Source organism: Aricia agestis, chromosome 7 (assembly GCF_905147365.1).
Source record: "Aricia agestis chromosome 7, ilAriAges1.1, whole genome shotgun sequence".
Lineage (NCBI taxonomy): Eukaryota > Metazoa > Arthropoda > Insecta > Lepidoptera > Lycaenidae > Aricia > Aricia agestis.
This window is the reverse complement of record NC_056412.1, coordinates 12,933,419-12,948,636: the sequence shown is the minus strand read 5'-3', so window position 1 is coordinate 12,948,636 and position 15,218 is coordinate 12,933,419. Positions and strand designations below refer to the sequence as shown.

At 35.0% G+C, this 15,218-nt stretch overlaps 1 protein-coding gene across 1 annotated transcript; it reads right to left on the bottom strand.

Moving 5' to 3' along the window:
• Window positions 1–2,462: 2,462 nt before the first annotated feature.
• On the bottom strand, window positions 2,463–13,799 carry LOC121728694 (synembryn-A). The gene is made up of 8 exons (XM_042116924.1): window positions 13,504–13,799; window positions 13,284–13,423; window positions 12,420–12,873; window positions 11,329–11,534; window positions 10,806–10,944; window positions 10,059–10,302; window positions 8,990–9,207; window positions 2,463–3,580 (listed from the first exon to the last, which is right to left on the bottom strand). Exons 1-8 carry the CDS (start codon window positions 13,585–13,587, stop codon window positions 3,443–3,445), a joined length of 1,623 nt encoding a protein of 540 aa, XP_041972858.1. The 5' UTR covers window positions 13,588–13,799; the 3' UTR covers window positions 2,463–3,442.
• Window positions 13,800–15,218: the final 1,419 nt, after the last annotated feature.

Genomic DNA, 15,218 nt, shown 5'->3' with positions numbered 1-15,218 from the left:
TAGGGTTCCGTACCCAAAGGGTGAAAACGGGACCCTATTCATGAGACTTCGATGTCTGTCTGTCCGTCTGTCTGTCTGTCTCCAGGCTGTATCTCAAGAACCGCTATAGCTAGAGTTCTAAAATTTTCACAGATTGTGTATATCTGTTGTCGCTACTAAAAACAAAATAATATTAATATTTAAGGGGGGCTCCCATACAACAAACGTGATTTTTTTGGCCTTTTTTGCTCGTAATCAATAATGATGAAAGGTAGGCACTTGAATTTTCACAAAGGCTTTAAATATATGTGTACTTTACTAATTAATAATAATATTTAAATAAAATAAATAATTCCCATACAAAAAAACACAATGTTTGGCCTAATTTTGCTCTATATTGGTACGGAACCCTTCGTGCGCGAGTTTGACTCGCACTTGGCCGATTTTTAAAAAAATTAGATTAGGGGGCCTAGTAACAGATCGTTTAAGCTCTAATAGAGGTCGGTAGGATAATTATGTCGAGGAAAAAAGTTTAAATAAAATACTGTAGTCTCGAGTTAGGAATATAATATTAAAATTGCTTAAATATTTAGAATAATCACAATAATATTTTGTTAACTCTAATGATATTTTCGTGCAGTTTTAGAATATTTAATTGTCATATCGCTCTTAAAGATAAATAAATCTTTGCTTCATATTTCAAACGTTGCAAACTGTTCCTATATTGGTATAATTTATAAATTATGCTACTTAAATAGTCATAAATTAACTTATTTTCTAATCTTATGCTACTTAATATTAATTTTAAGATTTCTTGTCATATACTTTAACACCATTAGACATTTTACAGTAAGAAATTGGCAAAATTGTAAGGTACAACAATTAAACTATTTTAGACTTTTTATCTAGTTATATAATAATTTTTAAAGAACAAAATCTACATCTATATTTTATACTACAGAAGTACTAGAAACTTTTAAAATTTGTTAGCGGCAACAGATATGAAAATACATGTCACATTTTTTTTCTGACTAGTAATACATACTATTTCTATATACTTAAATCGAATACTTACTTCGATGATTTTTAAGATTCGATAATGTTTAAATATACAATACATAAGTACTTATTTTTTCAACATTCCGTGTGGTGTTTAAATAGGAATTAAAAATTGCTGAAAGTAACTATTTTATAATAAACTTTTTAATAAAAACACATAATATTAAATAAGTATTACAAATAGAATAAATGTGTAGGTGAATATCAAAACCCGGCAAGTCACACCCATACTCGAAACTGAACTATAAATGGCGCTAAATTTGAAATTTAGTTCTCTTTATGTTTCTTTTTTCCAAAAACTGTATAAAAACAACGTTTAAAATCGACGATTTATTTCAAAACCCGGTACGTCCATTGACAAATCGAAATCAAACTCAAGCACGTCCACTTCGACCAATTACAACTAAGAATGGCGTCCAAGATGGCAGCCAGTTTGAAGAATTTTCGAGAGAAATACATCTCGTTGTCGTCGATTTTATTGAATTTTGTGAGAAAAATGGAAGAACGCAGTATACAAATTAGTGTGGTGAATCCTGAAAGAGCAAAGAAGATGTCTGTGTCAAAAGTTAAAAAGAAAAATGCCGAGAATAAAGTTAAACTATATTGTAATAAGATGTGTTTTATTTTATGGCTTAGTAAAATATTACGATGAAGCAACCCTCAGTATGGGATTGCCAAAATAAGATTTATCAAAACTAGATAAGTCCAGTACCTATTTTTCGAAATCCGGTAAGTCCACAGCGATATTTTTCAAACTCCGATAAATTTCGACAGTATACATCTAACACCGATATGACCAAAATTTAACAAGGTTTTAAAGCGTAATCTCTTATCAAAACTGTATTTTTATATTTTCCTTTACATACTACCTCCTATATAAATCTCCATTTGCTGAAAATTCCAAGAAATACCTTTATCAATAGCCAAAAACATATTTCTCTCATTTGCCAAGTTTCGCTTATGGTGGACCCTGGACATACTAGGATTTGATATTTGCCTACACAAATGGTCTCAAATTACAATACTATATTTTGTTAATACTACTCGACTAAGATCAACGTAAATCGAAACATTAATACCTGGATGTAAGTGGTCACATAGACAGTGTTTCTGAAACTTCTTTCATGGCGCCCCCTGGGATTATATGCCGTCCTAATACTCGATCGATATATCGGTAGTTCAATGACGAATCTGGGGTCGTACCACGAAACCGTTTTGAGACTCAATCGAACGCATCGGAATGCCGCGTCCTACTGTAACAAACCAGAAATGACGCTGTCAGAGCATGACGCGGCATTCTCATTCAATTGTTAGAGTCTCAAAACGGTTTCGTAGTAGGCCTATCGGTCAGTTGTAGAGTCAGGACCCGTACCACCAAACCGTTTTGAGACTCAAACGAGAATGCTGCGTCCTGCTCTAACAAACGTGAAACGACGTTGATAGAGCAGGACGCGGCATTCTCGTTCGATTGTTTTAGTCTCCTGGTTAGTTTTAACCGCAAGATAATTTTCCTATCCGGTTTCTGAAGTTTTTTTAGTTTTCTTGTCGTCTATTCACCATCGCTTCTGATTGGCTTGCATCAAAAAAATTAACCAATCAACAACGCGGAAAATGAAAAAGCTATATATGGAAAATGAAAAAGCTAACACCTTATTGTACCATATTCCTAAGCAAATAAAATTATGTTGATTTGAAAAAAAAAATGCAGTTTTTTGAAGAGTTTATTTTTAGCTACTACACTTATAGCGTTTTTTAATAATCAATCAATGGTCATAAAAGGACGCTGATAAGCAATAGTGTACCCACAAAAAATCAGGTATTGATATAATATAAATATCTGCAGTCTTGTTCTTCATATCATAATATAGATTATAGGACAAGACTGGATGCTGCATGCATATTACAATACCAGATTTTTCTCTGGGGTACCACACTATTGCTTATTACTTATTAGCGTCCTTTTATGATTTCTGAGGTTTTTAAGAGTTTATCTTTTCACTAGCGTTGTTGATTGGTTCCAGAGACGGCGTAAGGCGTGGGCGGTGTGGGCGACCGCCCACGGCCTCGCGGTCTATCGACATAATGTCAAATCATTTTTTGACATTATATCGATAGATTTTGACGACAGATCTACACGAGAAAAAATGTATGTCATTTTAGGGTCAACAAGGATAAAGAGACAAACCATCAAATATCTAGAAAAAATGTAGACAAAGTTTTCTCGTTATACGCATGCTAGGCGCACAGGTCCTCTCTGAGCTGCAGCATATGGTGTATAGATCATTAGGAGTCCCACACAAAACGACGGATTCGCATTGCATCGCATCGTAGGTAATGTCATTTTTAATAAGTTAAAATACTTTAAACAATCCTGGCATTCATATGGTGGATGGGTAGTCTTGGTTTAGCGCATGTCCTCTCTGAGCTGCAGCACGTGGTGTATGGGCTGGGGGCGGCCGTCGGGGCCGATGGTGGCGGGCTGGACGGCGCCACCGCACATCTTGTCGAACAGATTCACCAGCTTCATCGCCTCGTACTCCTTCTGTTGACGACAACCCGAAATATATTTAGTACAGCTTGTCAAAAAAGAGTAGACGTCCGGGGACATAATTATTATTTTGAAATCGCATAAAAAGTACTATCGAGGAAATTAATTCATTAGCAGTTGACCAACGTCATTTGGTCGGATCATGTCAATTCGATGTTCTTCTTCTTCTTCTTTTGGCGTAAGCCTCCCCATTTAGGAGTTGCCAGCGTCAGAGTAAGGCGAAAGATGTGAACAGTTAATTAAACGTAAACTAATTGCCATGCACTGGGCACGGGTGATGAGTGATGACTTCATGCGACCATGCAAATACAAGATATAATAATGAAACAGAAAAAATCAGAACAAGCAAATTTAAAGCAAAATATTGTTTCTAATTGTGATCTGTCTTGCTGGGTTTAACGTAACGCGACCAAACTACGTAGGTCCCCCATCTGCCTAGGGATCAACTTCTCTGATAGTATACAAAACCTTATTAATATAAAACTACTATTAGTAGTAGTAGTCTGTCAAGAAAGAGTAGACGCTGAACTAAATTTTCTAAACATAATCCATCGAATGGTAGTTTTTACGCCTTGTATCTTCACACAGAACGTCTGTAAACTTGAAATATTAACGTTCCGACCCATTTATTATTTGCATTAAAAGGTTGTAGTTTTATATTGTAAATATGTAATTGATTGTACCGTTGGTTCTTGGTGGAAATGCATGTTGAACACTAATAAAACAATATTTGCGTGCACTTTTTCCACTATATTAAGAAATTATTAACAAATTACACGACCGGTTTCGAAATTAATCATCTTCAGGTGTACTTAGTGTAGGTAGTTTTACAAAATTAAATTTAATCAAAACAAATATTGGAGATGTCAGCATCATGAAATTTTATACCATTTGGTAGAATTTCTCTACCGAATACGACTTTTTTCTACTAATGTTAAAATTAATATTTAGTTGGTTTTAGCTCTTTTATATTGATAAATTAATAACGTTATGTCATATATACAGATGCCATTGTTAAATTTCAAAATTTCAATTACAATATGTCACAAAATTGCTATCAAATTATTAAAATATGTCAAAAAATTAATATACACACTGTCAAACTAACTTAATAACAACCTTTTTTTTTTTTTTTTAAGGACGGGAAATGCTCCTACGCATTCCGCGGGGGACGGGGAAATCCTACCGCGGATATGTGGGGCTCTCTGCGGTCGGCAAGGTGGTAAATTGACCGCAGCTCTACCCACTAAAACCCGTCCGTGCCTTCTCCTCCGCTTGGCGCTGAGCCGCTGGACCCGCCTGAGGCGAAAACTGCAGCGGCAACTTAATAACAACCTATACAATTGTCAATTAGATCACCAATAATTTAATATACGTGCCATGGATATCATAACGCTATCTGATCGAATAGTGGATACAATTAAAAGATTTATAAACACGATTATTAGTACAGGACGTTATCCGAACGCATTAAAAAATGGGATTATCCGCCCCATACACAAAGGTGGAAGTACCCAAGATTATGCTCAATACAGGCCAATTACCATCTTACCCGTATTAAACAAGATAGTTGAAAAGTTCATTTGCGAAAAAATCCAAAACTTCTATACTAAAAATAACATTTTATGCACTGAACAGTTCGGATTTCAACCAAACAAAAGTACAACAATGTTGCTATCTCACTTTACCGATGAAATTAACTATAATTTAAATGATAGACAACATGTAATATTAATTTTTATCGATTATAGTAAAGCGTTCGATACTTTGCGTCACGATTTGCTGATTAAAAGATTAGAAAGTAGTGGATTAAGAGGTAAAATCTTAGAGTGGTGTAAAGACTACCTTGATGATAGAAGCTATCAAGTCATGATTGATAATATATTTAGTGACATCATTCCAGTTGAGGATGGAACTGCTCAGGGTTCAGTAATAGGACCTAAGCACTACCTAGCTTATGTTAATGATCTAAAAAATGTGGTCAAACACTGCAAACTATATCAATTTGCTGACGATACATGTCTTGTTGCGACGGACAAAGACATATCGTTAGCGAAAAGTAAAATTCAAACAGATTTCACCGCGATATGTAAATGGTCACACGATTCAGGTCTAGTACTAAATCCTAATAAAACGAAACTAATTCACGTAAGATCTAGACATAAAAATGAAGAAAATATTGAGGTTATAGCACACTGCCATGAATGTCTCCATACACCAAACTCACACTGCACTAGGGACTGTGTCAAAATAAATCAAGTCACAGAACACACCTACTTAGGACTAGTTATTGACCATAAATTTAATTGGGAAAACCACATAAATAAAGTTTGTGATAAACTAAGAATTATATTGTCAAAATTTTATATAATACAGCATTCTGTACCGCGAAATATACTATTACTTACTTATAAAACACTGGTAGAAAGTTTAATAGCTTATGGTTTAAGTAGTTACGGACGCACCTATAAATCATACTTAGATCACATTTATAACATTCAATACAGGATTTTGAAGTTAATTGTATCCCCTAAAATTAAAAATCAGTACTCGGACAATCCTCTAGGTCTGTTTAGATATTGTGGTGTCCTTCCCATACATAATAAAGTTGAGTATGCACTGCTTACTGAACAATATTTTCGTAATGATATTCAATCATTAAAAAGTCACCATAAATTTACACGAAGTATAGCATTAAAAAAATTATGTACACCGAAATTTAATAATGAATATGGCAAAAGAACCTCTCTTTATATAATACCACACCTAATTAACAATTTACCTGAATATACTAAGAAGAAAATTACTAAAAGAAATATTAAACATGTATTAAAACCATATTTTTTTGATAAACTTGAAGGACAATTTAATAATATTTGTACTTAATTAAACACTTTAATATTATTTGTAATTAAACTTAATCATTAAATGGTGTATTATCAAAACATCCTGTATAGTGTTGTAATTTGTAACTTGTTTACTCATTATAGTCATAGGTATTTACGCACCAAGCGGCGCAGCGAACATGAATGGTTTTTATCAGTTATGAAGTCCCATCTGCCCGCTCGATGCAAATTAACTCGAATGGTTACAACTTACAACTATGCAATAATTTACACTCATCTGTTATTAGTTTACTTATAGTTATAAGTAGTTGAGAACGTTATGTCTAGACAAACTCGACAAGAGTTTTTAGGCATATCATAATATAAAATTGTAATTAGATGTAAGATTTGAAGAAGTAAATAAATAAAAATAAATAAATAAATAAATAATTTATTTGTCCATAATATTAAAAAATTATAAAAATATTAGTATCTATAATAATGTCAAATAAATTTGACTAAATTAAATAATGTCAATAAATATAATAAATTGTCCATAAAATATGTAAAATTTATAAATATCAGGTCGATAAATTAAATTAGAGGTGAATTGTAAATTAAAGAATAATATATAAATAATAATAAGTACTCTAAATGTCTTGTAATAATAATGAATTAGATAGGCAAGTCTGGTCGTTCAACAAGTTCCCCCATTTTTAGTGTCTGTTGACTTCAAGTGCTTCTAATGCGTCCATTTTTCTTTTCTTACTTTTGGGCAAAACATGTAGGTATTTGATGTTCTTGTCAGGTTCAAAATTATGGTCATTATTACTGTTTTTTTTTCATTATCAAACGTCGATCTTTCTGTTTTTCTTTTCCAAGCTGTAATATGTTCTTTAATCCGTGTTTTAAATTTCCGCCCCGTCTGACCTATATATATATACCTCCACATGTTTCACAAGAAAGGCTGTATATTCCGCTATTATCAGAGACATTAAACTTGTCCTTATTATTGCACAACAGTCTTTTTAGGGAACTCGTAGTGTAGAATGCTACTTTGGTCTCCTTGTTTTTCAAAATCCTTTGAAACCTATATGATAAAGGGCCAATGTAAGGTATTTTTACCCAAGTGCTATTTATTTTTTCCTTATGTACTGAGCAATCGTATAGCAGTTTGTGAGCCATCCTTCTCCTAGCTTTTTTTAGAATTGTATCAATCAGTTCACTTTTGTAACCATTGCTCACAGCGATATGTCTTATCGTGTCTAGTTCTGCCCTGAAATCGTTCTTCTCTAGGGGCACATTTAGCAAACGGTGAACAAAAGCGAGAAAAGCGGCGTGTTTGTGTTGGCGCGGATGAGAGGAGTGAGCATGGAGGACATTTTCACTGTAAGTAGGTTTCCTAAATATTTTTATAATTTTTTAATATTATGGACAAATAAATTAAATTATTGGTGATCTAATTGACAATTGTATAGGTTGTTATTAAGTTAGTTTGACAGTGTGTATATTAATTTTTTGACATATTTTAATAATTTGATAGTAATTTTGTGACATATTGTAATTGAAATTTTGAAATTTAACAATGGCATCTGTATATATGACATAACGTTATTAATTTATCAATATAAAAGAGCTAAAACCAACTAAATATTAATTTTAACATTAGTAGAAAAAAGTCGTATTCGGTAGAGAAATTCTACCAAATGGTATAAAATTTCATGATGCTGACATCTCCAATATTTGTTTTGATTATATTTAATTTTGTAAAACTACCTACACTAAGTACACCTGAAGATGATTAATTTCGAAACCGGTCGTGTAATTTTTTAATAATTTCTTAATATAGTGGAAAAAGTGCACGCAAATATTGTTTTATTAGTGTTATATTGTAAAGCCATTTTTCTGTCCATCAACTATTTGATTCTGATTAAGTTATTGCTGGCTAGGCTACTAATAAATAAAGTCGGCCGCTGTGAATTTGATTAATGTTTGTAAAAACCACTAAACCGGTTTGGATGGGTATCAGCGTTGCCAGATTTTTTTGTGCCAAGTCGGGACATTGGAACTTTTTGAGTGAAAAAGCGGGATTCTTCAGTCAAAAGCGGGACAAAGTAAAAAAGGTATAATTTTTTTAAAAAAGGTATAAGTTTTTTGAAATTTTATCTTTTTATTTGCGTTAAAATAACGTTTAAGTGATAATAGATAGCAAAAGTAGCCAAAGAAAATCCACCCCTCTACCTCCCACACTCTTATCTTCATTACGCACCTTTCTCAGCAGTCAGCACGCTGCACGTACGTTCGGGCTTTCCCCGAAAAGCGGGACTGAGCCTGTCCCGCGCGGGACATTTAATTTTGATGAAAAAATCGGCACGTCCCGCCAAAATCGGGACGTCTGGCAACGCTGATGGGTATGGACATCTTTGAGTTCCGAAAAAGGCTACAAAATAGTTACTGTCCCAAAAAATATACGGCGCAACGAAGTTACGTAAGCATCTATTTAAATAAAGTCTTTGACATTGACAACTCACCGAGGGCGGAATAAAAAAGAAGACACGAATTGACTTTAAAAAATTACCTGCTCCTCAGACATGCCTTCGAAGGGGTTGCTGCGAGGGGGTCTGGTGCAACCCATGACGGGGTCTATGGTGGGCTGGGCCTGGATGTACTCCTCCGTGTCAGAGTCCTCGCTGCTCGAGGAGTATTGGACGGGGCCGCGCGCGCCCCCCATCAGACCCTTCTGTGCGAGGTGTCCCGCCGCGTTGCCGAAACCCGTGTACTTCACCATACGACCGACTGTAACAAAATGTCCACAATTTACGCAAGGTAATTTTTTTTTAATCTTTTATTTTACACAAGCTTTTAACACTCAGTGTTAATGTCAGCCTCATAGGTGAATACAGTGTTCCCTACATAAGAGACAGATCCAAATAAAGGTAAATATTAAAATTACCTCTAGGGCAGCGTTTTCTATTTGCCAGCCGCCAGGTCGCGATCCAGATCAGGGCCATCAAAATGAATAACCTATTAATAGATCTAAGTATATCTTAGCTTAGAGTGCTTATAGACGAACGGCACTTGTCGACGGCAGTCGACGGCACGCGTCGACGGCAGCCGTCAACTGCCGTCGACAAGTGTTAAATAAAATCAATGAAAAAAATCCAGCGACTGCCGTCGACGACGCGTGCCCGGTGCCACCGACTGCCGTCGACGCGTGCCGTCGACAAAGGCCGTTCGTCTGTAAGAAGCCTTAATGCGACCATCTGGGGTAAGGTATGAAACACTCCTAGTAAATAAAAAAATTATGCGATAGTAGAAGATCCGCACTTGAAACAACCTTTAAGCTCAGTAAACAATAAATTTAATATATCAGAAAATATAATATTAGAAATGAGTTGGATAAAATAATCTGTATACATATTACATAGTCATATCTCAAGCTGGATTGATATGCGTCATTTACATACATTTGCTTGTAAGCCGCCAAACCGCGCGTTCGGGCGGACGCATATCAATTCAGCCTTAGACCAAGAGATTTTTTAGAACTCATGTGAGGAATAAGAGGATTCTCGAAGGGAAAGTTCTCGTTATGATCTGGACAATCGTTTAGCTAGTGATTTCGTCAATGTTTTATCTACATTACATACCTTTCTCTTTGCATAGTATAAACAGGAATTCAGCAACCAAATCCCTGACCGAAGTCACAGGTGTAGTGAGCAGGCGGCACAGCTGGTTCCTCAAGGTGCCGCCTTTCTCTGGCGGCAGAGACACATCTCTCAAGGGCGGTAGAACTGTCTGACGCAAATACTTGCGCTGGGCGGCGCAGCCTTTTGCACTCTTGTTGAGCACTGTCAGTACAGGGGATAGATTTTCGTATTGGTTCTTTGTGCTCTGAAACAATTTGTTTTTTTTTGTTACTTGCAGGTCCAAATGGCACATTTCAAACCAAGTTAGTCAGTAACCATAGCAAATTAGGCTTTTTGGGATGGAAGCATACGACTTTAGTAATCAATATTTACGGTGTCAGTTAAGCGCGTGATACGTGACTCAGGTCAGGTCAGGAGTCAGGAATATAATTGCTGACGCGTAAACCGGCCCCTAGACGATCAATTGTATTGTGCAATATCACGCTTCAATTTTATTGCACAATTTATTTGACAATTAGATTGAAGGCGCACGATGTTCAATATCAACCCTAGACAGAAGTTTCACAGAAAATTTATCGAGTTTATGTCAAAATCTTCAATGATTTAAAGTTGAATAATCAATAATTTCTTCTGAGTATGACCATAAGTTTAATAAAATTTCCGTTCAAATACAAAATATAAGCAATAAGTAAATTAAATAAACAAAATATAAGATTGAAGTCCTTATCTTTAAATGTGGCAACTTACTGTAGTTATGGTCAGCCTATACTGAAGTAGATCCAGCAGTGCTTGTAACGCGTCCATGTTTCTGCCGACATACACGTATGAAGCCGTTTCCCCGTCGTGGAGTTCAGGCGTCAAATACTGATAAAACATTGGTGGAACACTGAAAAAAAATTAGTATATTTAAATATCGACCATCTGACTACACTAGCACTACGTTGTAGCGGAGCGACGCGACACGTCACATTCCATAGTACTGATAATTTGTCGTGTAGCTCCACTGCCGCGTAGTGTCGTGTAGCGCGGTCTCACCTTAAGGGATACCTGATAGGATTTTTATAAACATCTTGTAACTATCATTATTATTTAAAAAATACAATATTATTAAGATTTTATGATATATTTATATCTAAGCCCCTTCTAGTAAAAAGACAATAAAGACTGTATACAGATGTTATATTTAAACAATGTTTTGTCCTTGTCAGTGAAACACATCAGACAAGGACAAATGTATTTAATACAACAGTGTTGTAGTTAACATTCTTACCCGGTGAGTAAATTGGCAATGTTGCTGTGCAACTCCATTAGCTTCTCTTGGCTGGTAGTTTGAGCATACAGTAGTGCAGTTAGTGAAGGCATGAGCTTCAAAAACATTGCCTCATCCTCCTCACTCACACAATCATCAGGACTTGAATGGTGAATCAAATTAAACTGTGTCTTCAAAATTTCACATGCAATTGCCTGCTGGGAATCCTGAAATATAAGAATATTGTTTTGTATAAAATGTTCACATAATCTTGGAATTATTAACTCCTCAATTCACGAAAAATCGCGAAAAAATACCTACCTACTTTTTTGCAAAAAAAAATGGCGCCCGGCCTTCTCTCTTTGTATAAATAATGTAATATCTTAACAACCAAACCATATTTTATGTTTGTGTGAAAAACATTAACAGCTATGTTAAATTTTCTATCTATTAAGCCATCATAATTATAGTATTTAATCTGATTTAATATTCGTTTCACAAATGTGAACTTTGGAAACTAACATAGCTGACTTTTTCACAAGATATAAGTGAATACTTTATTCTTATCTCAATAATAATGTAAAATACAAACTTTTTATGTACACAAATCCAAACAAAGCATCCCAGAAGTTATAATTATAATTATTATAATAGTGCTCTATTATAATTTCAGACGTCACATTATCGTGGACACCGACTTCCACAGTAAAACGTTGGGTATGTTAAATGCCCTTTTGATTTACGCACCATGGACGTTTTGTGCGGTTTAGAAGAGTGTAGACGTCGTGATGTCCTCTAACATGCACATTAAAAGTTATCATCGACGGAAATTTAAAAGTGTCTTCATATTTTTCCATACATTTTACTTCCCTATGTTATCATTTTACCGCAGAGGTCCACGATATTACCACCACATCCAAAATTATAAAAGCGCACATTGGAAATCTACTTTTCTGCTTTAAATAATAATAATCATTAAAAACAAAATAATTTAAAATCTGAAAATTATAAAAATTGTATTTGTTGAAATGGCATTAAAAACAATAATTATTTTTAGCCCCATCAAGGTTAAAAATTTCATAACTATTTTCAAATAAAGGCAGTTTACATACTTGTAGAAAGCAGTTCATAGCTTCATTGCTTGCAGCACCATCACTCGCTGTAGCCTCGAACACTAACTCATTCAAACAACTGATCAAATAGTCCATTCCGTGCAATTCTTCTTTGATTTTCAATTTGATGTCATTCCTCAGGGCAGTCAGTATGAATATCAGCTTCATGTCGTAGAGCATTATGTCATCCTTGAAAGGTATCTCTTTGTAAGACCTCAGCCGGGCCACTAGACCTTTGGCGATGCTCGTCTGTGCGCAGAGTGCCCTCGCTGCTTCGCTGTTAAAAGCCAAGTTACATAGACACTTCAATGCCTCAACCACAATTTCTTTTTGCGGCATATCAACATCCATGGAGCCATCCCCGATTTCCATGAAATTGTACAATCCCGCTTTGTCTATCAGTACAGTTACCCACTTCTCACAAATTATGTTGTCAAGATCTGTTTTGTCTCGGCTGCAATTAATAGAAATATAATAATTAGATATTTTTTTTATTATCAGGAAATCTGTTACAAGGTTTAACCCGTCGATAGTGGGAAAACGAGACACAATAGATATCCTTTTGTGTCTTGTTCACCGGTGATTGTATGGGGCTTGATGAATTAATAATAATTAAATGTGGATTACTCATTTTTGATAACTTTAGCTTTTATAATGCTGATGCTATAATTTATAGGAAAAATTACACTAACAGATAATAAAATTTTGTCCTGAGATCAATAACCTATTTGCAAGACAAACATTTTAAACAATAACTAAATAACTTTATATTATAAATAACAAACATTAATATTACTCATATGAGTGTAAAGTACATGCAGGTTCCTACATCCTAGGCGGCGCAATTGTATGTTTGGACATTACCTCAAAAGCCTGACTGTTGCTAAGCAAGTAGTGTGGATACTCTCAGCAGCTTTATCTTGGATGTGTTGAAACAATGCTGTCCAAAGCGTCACTCCTCTACTGTTCTCATTTAAGTAGCCGAAGTTAAAGGTTTTCTCATTCTGCAACAGATGACACAGTTCATAGAAGATAAACGTAAAACGCAATGAAATAGAACAGTTATTCATCTAATAGAACGTACAATTTTCAAGAAGTTTTGTAGAATTTGCTCAATTTCTGAATATACTTTCCCTGTAAGGATAATGTTTATTTCTTCTTCATTCATTTTGAATTTTTATCACCTGCGTTTGGCCACCGATAACTTATTAGGTCTTTTGGGAATTAGACAGATTTCTAGAATGATTCTAAAGAACAGAAAGTGTTATTTATTATAGTTATACTCTGTTTATCTAATATAACGGTCGTAATTCGAGAAAATTAACTTATTTTAAAAAGATAGGTACCGTACGGTTTTCGTTTCTCGATTTTTGACAAAATCTGCAAGATCAAAGATCTTCTTCTTCTTCTTTATTTATGGCTGCCTCAGTGAGTTGCCAATGTTAAGGTAGATTCCCACGACCCGCTAGGCGACAGCACAATAGACATAGTTCGACTGCAAAGAAACGGACAGGTTATAATATCTGTCAATTTGTCAAATTCGTCGGGTTTCACTAGGATTATGAACGGAATGTGCCTCGCGCTGGCTGATATAATTTATTTTTAAATATTTCAAATAAAGATTTCAAAATTGGATTCTGACAATTTTAATCGCATGTGCCAAAACACAAACAATTATACGACCAAAGAGGAACACGTCCATCGAATATGGCATAGTTTTAAATTCGTAGGTAACAAGTTAACAACCCTAGCGACGATTTTTATCATAATACGTCAAATTTAAACGTCTAACCTCCTCCTTTTTGGAAGTCGGTTAAAAATAATTGTAATAAAAAGTATTAGGGAGTGCCTCCGCTGCCGGCGCCGGATGCCGAAATGGCTGCCGGTGCCGTTTTCCGAACTCCGAAGTTTGCCGAAGTCACGCTGTTTTACTACATGTTTACCGAATAGGCAGCCGGCGCCTATTTGGCAAACATCGCTTGTCAAACAGAATAATGATCAAAAACATCAGACTTGAGCTAAATGACTATGAAAAGTACAAATAATAAGGTCATAATAATTGTAAGGATGCATAATTATTTGAATCCTTCGATCGGGGATTCTCGGAAATGCTATTGTATTCTATTGTTGTCGCGATCACCGGTGCTCGTATGGGGCTTGAATCTTGGATGGGTTAATGGTGGTGATGATGAAGATGCTGATTAATGTGATCTGCATAGTACTAGCATTTAAATACAATATCTTTGCTTCTTTGAACAACACTGAAACTCTATAGCATGTATAAGGAATCTGAAGTTCTGTTCAGTATCTTCGGAAGTATACCACGGAGTTTATAACTGTAGCTGTGGTGCAAAATCTTACTTTTTGGTAGCTATCAAAAAGTAAGATTTTGCACCACAGCTAAAAAAAGATAGCTAAGGTAAAGCTAAGCTAAGAAAATGGATCACAAAAATGAAAAAACTAAAATATCACCTTTGGAAGTCGGTAAAGTCGAATATATAAATTGAGATTATAATTATTATTTCTTTTTAAAATTTGTGTATCGGCACTGGAACCTAGCGCTTTACGCATTATCACCGGCTCCCATTTTGAGTGCCAGCGCCGGCAGTCGTTGTTTTATATCTCGGCTGCCGGCAGTATACTTAGGGGGATACTAGATTATCATAGATATTGGATCCGAGGTCATTGAGTCAATGATATTGGATAATGTAATATAGACATATGATTCATTTCTTCCTTGATCATAGATTTTTGACATTTGCTGAGAGATTGGATCCAATACGGTCATAGAAATAGGTG